The following is a 17,717-nucleotide window of genomic DNA, read 5'->3' on the forward strand; positions in this document are numbered from 1 at the left end:
CTATGTTTTAATGGCTGAATGCATATTAAGAATTAATATAAGTAATTAAGAATTAATATGAGTAGAGTGCTTTGGCATTTAGAAAGGCCTTTTGCTACATTAACTCATTTGCTTCTCGCTTTGCCTCTCTGAGGTCAGGCAGCAGCTCTATCCTTGGTTTACCCAAGATAGAAATGAGGCTGAGGGGACGTCAAATCCAAAGCAGTGCTCAGGCCCCACTCTCCCCTCACATCACTGGTTGGTGTTCATTTTAAATACTTTATTTGTCTTAGTGTCAACCAGCAGACTGACTACAAATCCAAACATTTTATTTTTGAGACGGGGTCTCTTGCTCTCACTTCCAGGCTGGAGTGCAGTGGCATGATCTTGGTTCACTGTAGCTTCAGCCTCCTGGGCTCAAGTGATCCTCCTGCCTCAGCCTCCCATGGAATTGGGACCACCAAACCTGGCTAATTTCTTGATTTTCTGAAGAGATGACGTCTCACTACGTTGCCCAGGCTGGTCTCAAACTCTTGGGCTCAAGCAACCCTCCAGTCTCCCAAAGTGCTGGGACTACAGGCAGAGCCACCTCACCTGGACCCCTCAAATATTTTAAATTCCAAAAATAAACGAACATAGTTCAAGTGCTTGTCTCTCTAACCAAAAATAAATGAGTATTGTTTGGGTGCTGTTGCTTCATGTTAGCATCACAGATGCTAATTATCAACTGCAGTTACACATGCAGGAAGAGTCCTGAGCTCCCCAGGGTCTGAGAGCTTGGTATCAGTTGGTAGGCCCCTGATGGGCAAGTAGGGGGCCCTGGCTTCCTCGGTGCCCACCCAGCCCTTTTTGTGGAGCCCACCCCACCACGCATGCCAAACTTAAACCCACAACTGGCAAAAAATCCCCAACCCCAGGCTTGACTTGAACATAGAAAGCTGAGAAACGTTGGGGGGCTCTTCCAGGGCACAGTGAAACATTAGCATGGTGAAACCCCATCTCTGCTAAAAAATGTTAGTTTGGGGGCAGGGAGGCAGCTTCCCAATCCTCAGTAGTAGCCTAAAAAGAGATAAAAACTCATGAACTTGACTACTGAATAGAGAAGTACTGGTTTTGGAAATGGAACTATCAGGATTCAAATCATCACTCTTCTACTTAGTTCATTTGCCTTGGGCAAGTCACTGGGTCTCAATTCCATCATCCCTATACCCTACAGATAACAACACACAGCAAGCAGAAATGCAGTGAGGTGGCCAGCACAGACTCCGGAACGTGTGAGGCCTCTGGCTCCTAATGGTTGAAAGCACAGAAAGCCTCCTCCAGAGCATGGCCCCCTGCAGCGCGAGCCTCTGCCTTTCGCACAGCCCCCACACAACCCAGAGTTTGTAGGCGTGAACACAATGTCAGCAAGGTAGGGGGCTGAGGTTAAAATTCTGCATGACTGTCAGGAATACAAAATAACTGACCGTCTTTTCAGTAGGGGCTGTCTCTGGTGACAGGGAGTTGAATTTTTCTTATGTGTGGCCCTCTGTTCTTGGTTTGTGAATGTAGAAAGAAGAGTAAAATATTTACCTTTTCCAAAGCCTCTCTGTCAAGCAGTTCTTGCACAGCTAGCAGCTTGATGCTGTAAGAAAAAAATCAAAACCACACTTGAAAAACAAATCATTTCATGTCACCAAGGATCATCAAACAAGTCGCAAGAACAAAAGGCTGAAATTTCATCCTGCATTTCTATGTCACCTGGCATCTTAAGGTGATCTTTTGTTTACATCAAAATGACCCTTTTGAAAGTATTTAAAATGTTTCTACATTTGAAAGTAATTTTTACCATATGATCCAGCAATTTCAGTTTTAAGTATATTCCCAAAAGAACTGAAAGCAGAAACTCGAATAGGTAATTGCACACCAATGTTCACAGCAGCATTATTCACAAAAGGTAGAAATAACATAAATGTCTACCAACAGATGAATGAATAAGCAAAATGGAGTACATACTTTTAATGGACTATATTACATACCCTTAACAAAGAACATTCTGATACATGCCACACCGCAGATGAACCTTGGAGACATGCTAAGTGAGATACGCCAGTCATAAAAGACAAATACTATACAATCTCACTTACATGAGGTATCTTAAGAGTAGTCAAATTCACACAGGCAGAAAGTAGAATTGTCAGGGGCATCTGAACCACAGCGATTCCATCTTGAATAGGGGCTGGGTAAAATAAGGCCAAGACCTACTGGGCTGTATTCCCAGGAGGTTAGGCATTAAGTCACAGGATGAGATAGGAGGTCGGCACAAGATTCAGGTCCTAAAGATCTTACTGATAAAAGAGGGTATGGTAAAGAGGCTGACCAAAACCCACCAAAACCAAGATGGCCACAAAAGTGACCTCTGGTCGCTCTCACTGCTCATTACATGCTAATTATAATGCATTAGTGCTAAAAGACACGCCCACCAGCACCATGACAGTTTACAGGTGCCATGGCAACATCACGAAGTCACCCTATAGCGTCTAAAAAGCGGAGGAACTCTCAGTTCTGGGAATTGCGCACCCCTTTCCTAGAAAAGTCATAAATAATCGACCCCTTGTTTAGCATATAATAAATAAATAACCATAAAAATAGCTAGCCATTCTTTTTTTTCTTTTTTGAGACAGTCTCACTCTGTCACCCAGGCTGAAATGCAGTGGCGTGATCTTGGCTCGCTGCAACCTTCACCTCCTGAGTTCAAGCCATTCTCCTGCCTCAGCCTCCCAAGGATCTGGTTTTACAGGCGTGCGCCGCTACATCCGGCTAATTTTTGTATTTTTAGTAGAGACTGGGTTTCACCATGTTGGTCAGGTGGGTCTTGAACTCCCGGCCTCAAGTGATCCACCCACCTAGGCCTCCCAAAGTTTCGGGATTACAGGCGTGAGCCACTGCGCTTGACCTTAGCCAGCCATTCTTTATTCCTTTACTCTACCATAAACTTGCTTTCACTTTATAGATTTGCCCCAAATTCTTTTTTGCACAAGGTCCAAGAACCCTCTTTTGGGGTCTGCATTGGGACCCCTTTGCAGTAACAGAATGGTGCTTACCAGGGACTGAGAGAGAAAGAGAATGGAGAGGTATTGCATTCACTTTGGGATAAAGAAAAAGTTCTAGAGGGCCAACGCAGTGGCTCATGCCTGTAATTCCAGCACTTTGGGAGGCCAAGGTAGGAGGATTGCTTGAGCTCAGGAGGTCAGGAGCAGCCTGGACAACATCACAACGTGTCCGGAATTGGTGGGTTCTTGGTGTGACTGACTTCAACAATGAAGCCGCAGACCCTCGCGGTGAGTGTTACAGTTCTTAAAGACGGTGTGTCCTGAGTTTGTTCCTTCTGATGTTTGGACGTGTCCGGAGTTTCTTCCTTCTGATGGGTTCGTGGTTTCACTGACTTCAGGTGCGAAGCTGCAGACCTTGGCGGTGAGCATTACAGTTCATAAAGGCGGCACATCTGGAGTTGTTTGTTCCTGCCGGTGGGTTCATTGTCTGGCTGACTTCAGGAGTGAAGCTACAGACCTTCACAGTCAGTGTTCCAGCAGCACAGACCCAGAGTGAGCAGCAGCAAGATTTATTGCCAGGAGCAAAAGAAGAGCAAAAGAACAAAGCTTCCACAGCGAGCGTGAGGACCCCAATGGGTTGCGACTTGCTAGCTCGGGGTGGCCTTCTTTTATTCCCTTATCTGGCCCCACCCACATCCTGCTGATTGGCCCATTTTACAGAGAGCTGATTGGTTCGTTTTACAGAGAGCGCATTGATCCATTTTGACAGCGTGCTGACTGGTGCATTTACAAACCTTTAGCTAGACACAGAGTGCTGATCGGTGTGTTTACAATCCTTTAGCTAAACAGAAAAGTTCTCCAAGTCCCCACCCAATTAGCTAGACACAGCACTGATTGGTCCGTTTTGACAGGGCACTGATTGGTGCGTTTACAAACCTTTAGCTAGACACAGAGTGCTGACTGGTGCATTTACAATCCTTTAGCTAGACAAAAAAGTTCTCCAAGTCCCCACCTGTCCCAGAAGCCCAGCCGGCTTCACCTCTCACTGGTACTCGCCAAACGGGAATTTGCCACACCTGGGCACTGCGGCAGCCCAGAAGGAGCTCATCGCAGACAATCAAGAGAAAAAGAGCGGAAGTGTGAAAGAGAGAGAGGCCTGCTATCCTGGCCAACTAACCTGCGAAGAGGGAACGGCGCCTCCAATCAAGCCCAGCGGAGGCTCCGATCAAGCCCAGCAGGGCTTGCTGAGCCCGCGCTCACCTGAAACCCGTGGGGAGCGCAGCGCGCAGTCCCGGCTCCCGCCCGCGCCTCTCTCTTCACACTTCCCCTCGAGCAGAGGGAGTAGACTCCGGCCTCGGCCAGCCCCAGAAAGGGGTCCTCATAGCGCAGTGGCGGGCCGAATGGCTCCTCGAGGGCGGCCAGAGCTGACGCCGAGGCCAAGGAGGCGCCGAGAGCGAGCAAGGGCTGCTCGCACGTTGTCACCTCTCAACAAGACCTCGTCTCTACTAAAAATACAAAAAATTAGCCTGGTGTGGTGGTCCATGCCTGTGACCCCAGCTACTCGGGAGGCTGAGGTAGGAGAATCACTTGAGCCTGGGAGGTCGAGGCTTGCAGTGAGCAGAGATCACGCCACTGCACTCCAGCCTGGGTGACACAGCGAGACTGTCTCAAAAAAAAAAAAAAGTTCTAGAGACAATGAACGGTGCTGATAATACAACGTAAATGTACTTTATGCCATACCACTGAATCGTACACTTAAAAAGGATTAAAATGCTAATTTTTATTTATAAACATTGTGCCATAAAAAATTATAAAAGTATCTGATAGCTACTTACTGTGAAGAATTTGAATACATTCAGAAGAGTATAAAGAAAAACAGTCACCCAAATAGCTAAAGCCATCACTTGCAAAGGGACCCTGCTCAGCCACTCATTTGTTTTCCAAACATTGACAGCGCCCTACTGTGTGCAAGTGACCAAGGATCCATGATTGCTATGGCACTCCCTGCCTGGAAGGCACTCACAGCCAGTCCAGAATATGATGTACTGTATGCCAAATGGGCACACAGAAATGCAGAGAGGAACCGGGCCCAACCGAGGCCAGAGGATTCCTGGAGGGACCAGGTTAGCTTTGTCAGGGAAGGAGGGCTGGGAAAAAAAGCGATCACAGAGGAGGTCTATAGAGGCACCAAGGGGAGAGATGACTTGCTGGTTTCCAGTGCAGGTGCCTGAACTGAGGCTACAGCCAGCAACCAAGGTGACAGGATTGAGAAGTGCATGCAGGTTGACAGGGGAGGTATTTTCCCCTTTCTGACATGTTGCTTTTGAAGTGTTCATGGACACAATGAGCAGGTGGTCAATGCTGTGGGGGAGGCCTGGGCTGGAGGCTGTGGGGGAGGCCTGTGCTGGAGGCTGTGGGGGAGGCCTGTGCTGGAGGCTGTGGGGGAAACCTGTGCTGGAGGCTGTGGGGGAGGCCTGTGCTAGAGGCTGTGGGGAGGCCTGTGCTGGAGGCTGTGGGGGAGGCCTGGGCTAGAGGCTGTGGGGGAGGCCTGGGCTGGAGGCTGTGGGGGAGGCCTGGGCTAGAGGCTGTGGGGAGGCCTGGGCTGGAGGCTGTGGGGGAGGCCTGGGCTAGAGGCTGTGGGGGAGGCCTGGGCTACAGGCTGTGGGGGAGGCCTGGGCTGGAGGCTGTGGGGGAAACCTGGGCTGGAGGCTGTGGGGGAAACCTGGGCTGGAGGCTGTGGGGGAGGCCTGGGCTGGAGGTTGTGGGGGAAACCTGGGCTGGAGGCTGTGGGGGAGGCCTGGGCTGGAGGCTGTGGGGGAGGCCTGGGCTAGAGGCTGTGAGGAGGCCTGTGCTGGAGGCTGTGGGGGAAACCTGGGCTGGAGGCTGTGGGGGAGGCCTGGGCTAGAGGCTGTGGGGGAGGCCTGGGCTACAGGCTGTGGGGGAGGCCTGGGCTGGAGGCTGTGGGGGAAACCTGGGCTGGAGGCTGTGGGGGAGGCCTGGGCTGGAGGCTGTGGGGGAAACCTGGGCTGGAGGCTGTGGGGGAGGCCTGGGCTGGAGGCTGTGGGGGAGGCCTGTGCTGGAGGCTGTGGGGGAAACCTGGGCTGGAGGCTGTGGGGAGGCCTGGGGGAAACCTGGGCTGGAGGCTGTGGGGGAGGCCTGGGCTATAGGCTGTGGGGGAGGCCTGGGCTGGAGACTGTGGGGAGGCCTGGTGGAAGCTGTGGGGGAAACCTGGGCTGGAGGCTGTGGGGGAGGCCTGGGCTATAGGCTGTGGGGGAGGCCTGGGCTGGAGACTGTGGGGAGGCCTGGTGGAAGCTGTGGGGGAAACCTGGGCTGGAGGCTGTGGGGGAGGCCTGGGCTATAGGCTGTGGGGGAGGCCTGGGCTGGAGGCTGTGGGGGAAACCTGGGCTGGAGGCTGTGGGGGAGGCCTGGGCTGGAGGCTGTGGGGGAGGCCTGGGCTGGAGGCTGTGGGGGAAACCTGGGCTGGAGGCTGTGGGGGAGGCCTGGGCTGGAGGCTGTGGGGGAGGCCTGGGCTGGAGGCTGTGGGGGAAACCTGGGCTGGAGGCTGTGGGGGAGGTCTGGGCTGGAGGCTGTGGGGGAGGCCTGGGCTGGAGGCTGTGGGGGAAACCTGGGCTGGAGGCTGTGGGGGAGGCCTGGGCTGGACTCAGCACACAGTAAAAGCATGAGAGCTCCAAGGAGCTGTTTAGGGAGTGGGTCAGCTGTGGGTGGTGTCACAACACTCCCTGCCCACCCAGCTAATGTGTGAATGCTCACTGCTCATTTCCTCCCCACCTCCAGCAACCTGCACGGGTTCTACAGAATAGAAATAGGCCCACTGTGAAGCACATGCCTCCCTCCAAAGGGATTAGACAACGTTTTCTTTTTCTTTTGAGACAGGGTCTTACTTTGTCACCCAGGCTGGAGTATACTGGCACCATCTTGGTTCACTGCAGCTCTGACCTCCAGGGTTCAAGCGATTGTCCTGCCTCAGCCTTCCAAGCAGCTCGGACTACAGGCGCACGCCACCACAACAGGCTAATTTTTGTATTTTTAGTAAAGATGGGATTTCGCCATGGTGCCCAGGCTGGTCTCGAACTCCTGAGCTCAAGCGATTTGCCTGCCTCAGCTTCCCACAGTACTAGGATTACAGGTGTGAGCCACCGTATCTGGTCAGAATTAGGCAATTTTTAAAATTCACCTTAATTTATAGAATTATTCATACCCTTTGTACAACTAAGCAAACACTGTCTCACCAAATGCAATGGCTAATTTAAAAGCAGCTTCAAGAAGTGTAATAAAAGTTTTCACGGCTTGTAAGAAACCACCACCACCACCACCAAATCAGGCCGGGCATGGTGGCTCACACCTGTAATTCCAGCACTTTGGGAGAACAAGGCGGGTAGATCATTTGAGCCTGGCCAACATGGTGAAACCCTGTCTCTACTAAAAATACAAAAATTAGCCAGGCTTGGTGGCGGGCGCCTGTAATCCCAGCTACTCAGGAGGCTGAGGTGGGAGAGTCGCTTGAGCCCGGGAAGCAGAGGATGCAGCGAGCTGAGATCGCGCCAGGCACTCTGGCCTGGGTGACAGAGCGAGACTCCGTCTCAAAAAACAAAACAAAACAAAACAAAAAACCCACCAAAAAAACAAACAACAAATTAGCAAACATCCAGGCTAATGGACAGGAGTGTGGGCATTCTCTCTGCTCCAACCCTACTGGCTTTTGTTTCATCTCTTAGGCAGGTTTGCTTTTGTTGTTTCTCTGGCTTCAGGGGTCTTCCCCAGCATCTTTCCAACACCATCTGTCTCATCCCCTCATTCCAGTCTAACTAGGAATGTCATCTCCTCCAAGCAACCGTCCCTGGACACCCGAGTTAAACCAGCATCCCGGCCGGGCGCGGTGGCTCAAGCCTGTAATCCCAGCACTTTGGGAGGCCGAGACGGGCGGATCACGAGGTCAGGAGATCGAGACCATCCTGGCTAACACGGTGAAACGCCGTCTCTACTAAAAAATACAAAAAACTAGCCGGGCGAGGTGGCGGGCACCTGTAGTCCCAGCTACTTGGGAGGCTGAGGCAGGAGAATGGCGTAAACCTGGGAGGCGGAGCTTGCAGTGAGCTGAGATCTGGCCACTGCACTCCAGCCTGGGTGACAGAGCGAGACTCCGTCTCAAAAAAAAAAAAAAAAAAAAAAAAAAAAAAAACCGGCATCCCAGGTCACAATATGTTATTTTCTTCAGTGGTCTTTGTGCTACCTTGAAGCATGAGTTTATTGGGGTGCTTTTGTCTGTCTCCTCCCAACAAGCATGGAAGCTCCTTGAAGCTCGGGACTGAGACATTCTTGCTCATAATTATATTTGTGGTGTCTACAACTGGCACATGGAAAGCGCTTAAGGAATTTATTTGCTGACCAGGCCTGGAGGCCTTCCGGCCAAGTTGCTATCATAGCTCACACATTCCAGCCTGAATGGGTAATAGCAAAGGCCATGCCTTGGTTTCTCCTTCTGAAAAGAATGCCTCAAACAAGATGGCTGGGTGGATCCTCCCTTGGTGAAAGGTGCTACGTGAATTATGTAACTGACTGTCATTCATGAAATATGCCGGGTGGCAGGTCAAGGCCATTGGCCACTCCTCAGCACATTCTGATTCCCACTGTGCAAATCTAGATTCCAGGTCACCAGTTTGGACAGCAACTTATATGCTAAGTTAGGACTATCCAGTTGTAGCTCAAATTTCAGAAGCCTAAACTGCCTCTGAAATAACCATGATAAATATTTACACTGGAGGGACTTTTCAAATAGTCTCCCATTCCTGCCCCTTTTATGGTCATGAAGTCCAATTTAGTATCAGGCATCAGATGGCAACAGTTTAGAGAAAAGGTCTCAACACTGTTAAAATATTCAGCTCTATTTTTCTCCCTACTATTCACTAAGATACTACAATCAGCCACAGAACAAGATTTGAAAACCAACAATTCAGGCTCTGACATGAAAATGACATTAAAATAACTTCAGCTGACTCTTGATTTAAGTCAAAACCTGAAGGATGCCACATCCTGCTCTCATCACTTACTGTCCTCTAGAACACACCTGGCACAGGCCTGGCATGCACAGTGCTGCCCTCCAACCCCCAGCCTCCACAGAACTCTCCCCCACTGAACTTAGATTCAGCTTCCAAATCCTTCTCAACAGTCCAGTGAGCCACAACCAATCTACTGAAATTGGCATATGAGATAAAAACCCATTTATTATCTGCTCTAAAACCAATACCAATAGTGGGAGGGGTAAAAACAAACAAAAGCCAGAGACATTCCTACACTACTAAAACCCAGCAAGGGCCGGTGCGGTATCAAGCCTGTAATCCCAGCACTTCGGGAGGCCGAGGCAGGCGGATCACGAGGTCAGGAGATCGAGACCATCCTGGCTAACACGGTGAAACTCCGTCTCTTCTACAAATACAAAAAATTAGCTGGGTGTGGTGGCAGGTGCCTGTAGTCCCAGCTACTCGGGAGGCTGAGACAGGAGAATTGCTTGAACCTGGGAGGCGGAGGTTGCAGTGAGCCAAGATTGTGCCACTGAACTCCAGCCTAGGTGACAGAGCAAGACTCCATCTCAAAACAAAAACAAAAACAAAAAACAAAAAATCCCCAGCAACATAAATGGGATAGTTTTAGGGGCAGGGGGAGAGATGATAAGACACTCAGATCTATACAGTTTGTGTTTCAAAATGAGAGCAATGCATATCAATATTAAGAAGCTACTGCTAGAGCTGTTCATAACTTTGGATTTCTTCAGAAAGCTCTTTTGTCCTCCTGAGAGTTGCAGTCCTTAAGGGTATTCTGAGATGCTCCCTGTTATATAACTGTCCTGATTTTTTTTCTAACCTTATTGGAAACCCTTCCAATTTACGGTATTTATTTCAGTATTTATGATATCAGATTCTTCTAGTATATCAGATACTCCCTGGGAGGAAATTTCAGACATATGAAGGAGCAATAAGCCCATGTACGAAATCCTCCACTTGACACCATCTAACTTTTTGCCCTGAAAGGGAATCTGATATCTCATATTATCTTTTTTTTTTTTTTTTTTTTTTTTTTGAGATGGAGTCTCGCTCTGTCGCCCAGGCTGGAGTGCAGTGGCCGGATCTCAGCTCACTGCAAGCTCCGCCTCCTGGGTTTAGGCCATTCTCCTGCCTCAGCCTCCCGAGTAGCTGGGACTACAGGCACCCGCCACCTCGCCCGGCTAGTTTTTTGTATGTTTTAGTAGAGACGGGGTTTCACCGTGTTAGCCAGGATGGTCTTGATCTCCTGACCTCGTGATCCGCCCGTCTCGGCCTCCCAAAGTGCTGGGATTACAGGCTTAAGCCACCGCGCCCGGCCCTCATATTTTCAATTCTGCCCCTTCCTCCCTCCTTTCTTCTGCGATTCCACAAACTTATACTGAATACCTCCTGTATTTTAGAAACTGGCATGTGTCTGGGGGACAAGATGAATACACAGTTCCTGCCCTCCACAAGGGCCCACAGGGGTTAGGAAGCTGCTTCAGCATATGTCCGAGGAAGAGGGAAGTGTCTCCCTGAGGCTCTCCTGGGTTCCAACATGGACCAGTAGAGCCGGGCCTAAGAGTTCTGTCTCTTAGCAGCCTGGAGCTTGGTCCTCATACTCTGAGAACAGAAGAGCCCCAAGGAGATGAAAACTGCAATTAACTATAATTTCTTTTTGTGTACCTTACATTGAGAAGAGTGGCAAATCACACAAAAGCAGCAGATAGCGGTGATTTATTTAGATAAATGACAGCTTGAAGGGCAAGTTCTGAAGTCAGGATGAGCAACACTTAGAAAGACCTAGAATGCATGCAATTAAGATCTATAATGGGATTAAAGAGGGTGATGAGGAAAGTGCCAGGCAGACACTGACAGCACAGAAAACAGGCAGCAGCACTGAGGAGACAGAAGCCAGAGGGCACCCCTGCAGTCCAGGATGGCATGGGACACAGACCGCATGAGCTTTGATGGCCCCCAAAAAGACAGATATGGGATAACTCTATGGATGCTTCAAAAGCACTTGAAGGATAAACTCAACTATGGAGACACTCATGCTTCCAGAATAGATTATAACCTAAAGGATACTAGAGTCGGGATTCACCCTGGCTCCCTTTCTCTGAGGATTCTGGCACTTTGAGTTCCCACTGCATTTATTAAATGACATAGTATAGTCCATGAGACACAGCAGTATGTAACAGGTAGAGAATGAATGCTATATGATGGATCCATTCATTCACTGTATGGATAAAAGATCTAAGGTTATGCACTATGCACCAGGCACTCCTGGGTGCTAGGGACATACTGACGAGCAAAAGCAGCCTCTGCCCCTAGACATCTGAGTCTAAGGGAGGAACCAGGTAAGTGCATCAGCCGCGTGATGGGCACTCTCAGGAGGCAAACACATGGTGCCATGTGCCTGCTGGAAGGACATGCACAAAGCTGGGAGGCTTCCTGGGGAGTGGCCTGTCAGCTGACACCTTCAGGCCTGCACAGCAGAGGGGAGGACGGGAGTGTTCCACGTAGGGTGGCAGGAACAGCAACAGCAAAGGAATGAGGGGCCAGAGTGAGCATGGCCTGCTCAGGGACTGCACGCGACCAGGGATGTGGGGAGGCAGGGCTGAAGGTGGGAGGTAGGAATTCAAGGATTATTCTGCAGAAACAGGCAGGGCTGGCACTGCTGAGAGGGTTTGTCAAGTCACATCAAGGAGTCTGGCAAGGAGTAGTCACAAATAATTTAGGGCAGTGATGTGGCAGAGGTCTGGGGGCATAGAAAGTACTAATAAAAATATGGCCATGGTGTGGAGAATGGATGGGGATGGGGTGGGGGTGGCAATGCTGGAGGTGGAGAGACCCAGGACGGGTCCAGGTAAGAGATGAAGGTGGCCTGTGCAGGCAACTAGCACTGGGTTAATTCTACACAAGTGAGCAGCTGGTAGGGCCTGATGAATGAACGGATGACGGGGACAAGAAAGAAACATCACCCCAGTTTCCACCTTGTGAAACTGGGTGCTGAAGGGACCATCTACTTAGGGAGCCAAGTAGGGCTGAAGATGCGAGTCTCGTCTTGGACACACTGGGGTTCAGGGCTTTAGGACCTCTGAGTGGAGTGGAGCTGCACCTCAGCAAGTCCTGGGCTATAGATTTGGACATCAGGAGTGGGAGGATGGTGACGAAGGGGAAAGACCATCTAGGAGGCTGTAAGGACAGAGAAGACGGTCCAGGATAGGCACCCAAGGGCCATCAACATTTAACAGCTGGAAGGAGGAATGGGAGGCTGTCATGGAAGCAGCAAACGGGCTGTCAGGAAGGTAGAAGGGAAACCTGGAGCGCACGGCTGGCAGCCATGGGTGGGGGAGTGCTGCAAGAGGGGTGGGAGCCAGTTGTTCAGAATTTACGGAATGCCAGGCAAGCAAAGGCTGGGGGCATTAGAGGGAGCAGCTGTAGGGAGTGGTGGAGATGATGCCAGGTTTCAGAGGGTGAGAAGTGGATAGAAATGAAGGAGAAATGACGACATTAAAAGCTAGGTACAAGATGTTGGATGGCTTCTCACAGCAGGATTTTCCAAGGAGAAAAACTCAAAGCCAGCAGGTATTTAGCTTTATCCAAGTGAAGGCAATTATTATAGCACAAACAGTCCCTCTCAGAGCTGTGCATTCACATTCTTTCTCCTCTCTCTTTCCCCCATGCCTTCCCTCCCTCCCCAAATGATACAGTCACGGGACCCAGTTTTTCTCTCAGAGCATAATCACCATTTGCAGGATATGGAAGAAAACGAAATGTCACGAAAGTTGTAAATGATGCCTGGGCTAGTTTTGTTTTATAATATAATACTTCCACACCCTCCTCTGCAAGAAAAAGAGAGAAAAATGTGAAGACCCTAAACTGAAGAGCCCACACCAAACCCCAGCCCCTCCAGCAATGCTGGCAACACAGACCCTGTACCTGATGTATCAGCCCACACTGTCTACTGGACTGTACAGTAAACAATAGGGAAGGGGTTTCCACACATGCTTTTAGAGGAGGGGTTCAGCAGCATAAACCTGGGGAGAGAGGGGCTCTCCAGGCAGCCTTTCAGTAAGGGAGACAGGAGGCCCAAGAGGAGAACATGGAGTGAAGGCGTAATCACAGCCAGGGTTCAGAGGCCAGGGGCAATGGCCACTCTCTACTCACATGTCCCTGTGACAAACCTATTAATCAATGTTCATCCTTAATAACAGCCCTAGTCATAAAACTAAGAACAGTCCCCTTTCATTTCTAAGTCCCAGATGTAACCCAAGGAACCTCCCTAATGCCTGGCACACTTCTCCTCACATGACAAAAACTAGATCCTATCTCGATTATGTTTCAAATTCTGCCATCAATAAACACGAATATCCTCCTATCTATCACAATCCTATCCATTATTGTAGGCGGTAGAGGAGGACTTAAATGAAACATAATTGTGTAAAATCCTGGCAGGCCTGGCCCCACCTGTGTCTGCAGAATAACTTTTTCTTTCATTCACATCACTGATTTGATTTTCCATAGCATTTTTTTTTTTTTTTGAGATGGAGTCTCACTCTATTGCCCAGGCTGGAGGGCAGTGCCACAATCTCAGCTCACTGCAACCTCTGCCTCCCAGGTTCAGGTGACTCTCCTGCCTCAGCCTCCTGAGTAGCTGGGACTACAGGTGTGTGCCACCACTCCTGGCCAATTTTGTATTTTTAGTAGAGATGGGATTTCACCATGTTGGCCAAACTGGTCTCGAAGTCCTGACCTCATGTAATCCTCCTGTCTCGACCTCCCAAAGTGCTGGAATTACAGGCATGAGCCACCATGCCTGGCCTGTATTTGTTTTATGTGGGGTGGAGTTACTTAAGAAATTTCATGAAAGTCAGATTCACAAATGGCATCAATCCAGATGTCTGAACACACCTCCTTTCCCTTTCAAGCAAAGTTCCAGATTAACTTCTGAGGAAATTAATGAAGGAATCCCCCCACCCTTCTTTAACAAAGGTGAGATCTCACTGTGTTGCCCAGGGTGGTCTCCAACTCCTGGGCTCAAGCGATCCTCCCATCTCAGCCTCCCAAAGTGCTGCAATTAGGCCGGGTGTGGTGGCTCAAGCCTGTAATCCCATCACTTTGGGAGGCTGAGGCGGGCGGATTACCTGAGGTCAGGAGTTTGAGACCAGCCTAACCAACAAGGTGAAACCCCCTCTCTACTAAAAATACAAAAATTTAGCTGGGCATGGTGGTATGTGCCTGTAATCTCAGCTACTTGGGAGCCCGAGGCAGGAGAATCACTTGAACCTGGGAGGCGGAGGTTGCAGTGAGCCAAGATTGCACCATTGCACTCCAGCCTGGGCAACAAGAGCAAAACTCCGTCTCAAAGAAACAAAAAACAAACCCCCAAAAAACCAAAGTGCTGGGATTACAGGTGTGAGCCACTGCGCCCGGCCAAGAATCTCTTGTCTCTTGTTTTTATCACCAAATTTTAGAAGACATCATGGGGGTCACTTGCAGGCCTGTTTTCCCCCATGCTTACTTTCCTCCTCTATTGGCTCAGAGCTGAGGAAACACAGAGGCCATCAGCATCTGCACACCAGTGGACACGCCCAGGAGGAGGGATGGGCTCTGGAGAAGGAGCTGCTTTTCCTAAATACGTCCCTGACAGTGTTGCATCCTGTCACTGCCAAGACATCCTTCCTCGCCAAAGACAAGTGCACGATTAGGATGTCAGCACAGAACAATCTCCATGGAATTTAACTTGGGCAGTAACTGTTCTTAGCAGGTTTAAAAGAATTAGTCTGCAAAACAATCTGGGCACTTCTTTGAGGACAGTGCCCACGTTTTTTTGTTCCATTCAGGTTTCCAACTGCTTGAATCAATTACAGTATATTCTATTTTTTAAGAAAATTATCCAATCCATTCAGATTTTCAAATTTTGAGCATAAAAGTATACAAGTAATCACTTTAAACTTAATAACCACCTCTGCATCTGCTTCTGGCCACCCCCCGTTCTGTTCTTTAAGATGGGTAGATATTTTTTCTCATTTTGAAAATTAGATCTGTGAGAAATCAGTCTACTTTGTTGGTTTCCTGAAAAATTAGCACCAGGATTTATCAATTGTACCATTCTTTTTCTAATGAAAGTTCACGTTTATCTTAATTCCTTTCTCCAATTTTCCACTGTTTTCTTTGGTTTCTCTGTCACTTTCTTTTGTTTAAATGATTTATTATATATATAAAGCCATACTTTTTTCTCTAAGTATGTATTTATCCTTGTTTCAAATTTCATTATGCAGTCTTCTGTTACTTTCTATGTAGTCTACAGTTGTAGTGTTGACCTCTTATTGGATACAATGGTTATTTGAATTGTGTTCTTCTATCTCTAAGTAGTTTGGTTTTAAATTTTATTTTCTATCGTTCTAGTGCGCTCTTGTTAGGGGAAGCCCCCTGTGTATTTATTTCCTGTTTAGTAAAGTGTACTGATACTCTTTGGGGTCTACTTTGTGCTGCGTTCACGTTTCCATTTCCCAAGCATCTGAGTAGTTCCCGAACATGTTTTTGGATCTATCAGTGTTCATTTTAAGTTTTTCATATTAATATAGGAAGCAAGAGTCCGTTCAAGCTGCACTGCCTACTGGCTGCAGGGTCTTAAGGAACCTGAAGAACTCAGCAGTAGGTGGGAAGAGAAAGAGACTGGCGCTCGCTTCTGTGGCCGGGAGCAGAGGTGACTAAGGTAAAGTACTTAGCACGCTGCTTCGCTCATAAGCCTCTCTAAATGGAGGCTCTTAGTACTCATCATTCAGAGCCTTTCTTTAGCCACTAACACTTCTCGAGGATTAGAATAAAGACCAAAACAACCTTTTCTGGATACCATCCTATTTCGGACAAGCAGCACCACAACCCTTATCTCCCCTTCCCTCTTTGATCTTCATTAGCAATACTCTAAGGTTTAGATCCAGAAGACAGGCATTTTTTTTTGTGGTCTTTCCATTACATAGCTTATTCTAAGAACAATTTTTGACATTTGTATTTGTTTCCTAATCAGACTTTTAACAATAATTTAAACTGCTCCCTAGTTTTATGGAATCTGGCGCTTATGTTACCTACTCTTGAGCTCCGTTTTAACTCTTGAGCATCTATGACATGTCTTTAAAGTGAATTTTAAAGAAAGGAGCATGTTTGTATACTTCCCTAAGCCCCTGCATGTTTGAGAATGTCTTTCTGATTGGTTTCATAGACAAAAGGCAACTCAGCTGAGCATAAAATTGTTTGGGTTGCAATGTAACCCCCAAATTTTGTAGAAGGTTCACAAACTTACTTGATAATCGAAGAACTTCTAATGCTTCAGATTCTCAGGCTCCACACGTAGGCTGGTGTTATGGGGCCTGGGAATAGAGCCAAATTTTTGTTTTTTTTTAATTCCCAGATGTTTTAATCTTCTGACAGGTTCCGTAAACACAGTCTCTTTGTTATACAGAACAAGTCTGAAGTCGACTTAATTTTTGTTACTTTTTTCTCTGTTTGGATGAAATGCTTGTCCCCTTCTCTTATCCTTGTTATTCTTTATTATTCCCAGGGTATGCTCAGATGTGGCTGTCTCTTTCTGAGTTTGTTCAGAATGTGGTTGAGTGAGCCCTTTGATACTCACACACAGTTCCTCGTGAGCGCGGGGTTTCCTTCTATCACAGTTTGGATGACGGATCACTGATTTCAGTAATCACCAACGCCAAAAATCTGAATGTGGGTGGTCAGTTCCATCTTCCACATGGATAACCTTGTCTCTTGTTCTTCTCTTCTTTTCTCATATTTTCCAGAACCTTTCTCGACTTTTTTCCCCCGACTCATATCACTGATTTGATTTTCCATGGCACTTGTGTTGTTTTCTGTGGCTGTCCTAACAAATTATCACAAACTTGGTGACTTAACACAACAGAAGGTCATTCCCTCAGTTCTGGAGGCCAGAAGTCTCAGGCTCACTGGGCTGAAATCAAGCTATTGGAACAACCGCGCTCCCTCTGGAGGCTCGAGAGGACAGCCTATATTTTTTTGTCCCTGGTGGTTGCCTGCATTCCTTGTTTGTGGCCTCGTCACTCCAGTCTGTCACCATGGTCACGTCGCCTTCTCTCCTGTCTAACATCACATTTCCTTCTTCCTATCTCTTACAAGGACACTTGTGATCGCACTTAGGCCCATATAGATGACCCAGTATAAACCCCCCTACCTCTCAAGATACTTAATTTAATCAAATCTGCAAAACTTTTTTTTTTTTTCCCCCATGTGAGGTAACATTCACAAGTGCCAAGGATTAGGATATGGAAAACTTTTTGAGGCCATTATTCAGTTTACTATACATGAATACTTTTCTATACTCTTGCTAATTTGGATTTTAGTTCTGCTATTGGATCCTTAAAACCTTTCCTTATTGAATCCATCTCCTTGCTTTTCCCTTTCTGTTGCTTTTCCATGTCAAATGTCCTTTCTTCACGTTTTACTGTTCCTGTCCCAGGGAGACCATATCCTTTTGCTGTATACTGAGGATGCCACACATTTTCCCAAAACTATCTTCTGGATTCTGCTGTAGATGGTTTTTCAAAATAAAAACTCCATCTCAATGTACAGAAGCTCTTGCTTTTACCTTGTTCTGCAGGACTTTTCCACAGCCTTTTTTTAGTCTTTA

At 48.1% G+C, this 17,717-nt stretch overlaps 1 protein-coding gene across 1 annotated transcript in view; it reads right to left on the bottom strand.

Moving 5' to 3' along the window:
* Positions 1-17,717, bottom strand: part of EEPD1 (endonuclease/exonuclease/phosphatase family domain containing 1) — a 145,500-nt gene that overhangs the window by 58,353 nt on the left and 69,430 nt on the right. The window contains exon 3 of the mRNA XM_007981618.3: positions 1,552-1,603. Coding sequence (XP_007979809.3) covers positions 1,552-1,603 — 52 coding nt within the window. The remainder of the gene's footprint in view (positions 1-1,551; positions 1,604-17,717) is intronic.

This window comes from Chlorocebus sabaeus, chromosome 21 (genome assembly GCF_047675955.1).
Source record: "Chlorocebus sabaeus isolate Y175 chromosome 21, mChlSab1.0.hap1, whole genome shotgun sequence".
In the NCBI taxonomy this organism is placed as follows: domain Eukaryota; kingdom Metazoa; phylum Chordata; class Mammalia; order Primates; family Cercopithecidae; genus Chlorocebus; species Chlorocebus sabaeus.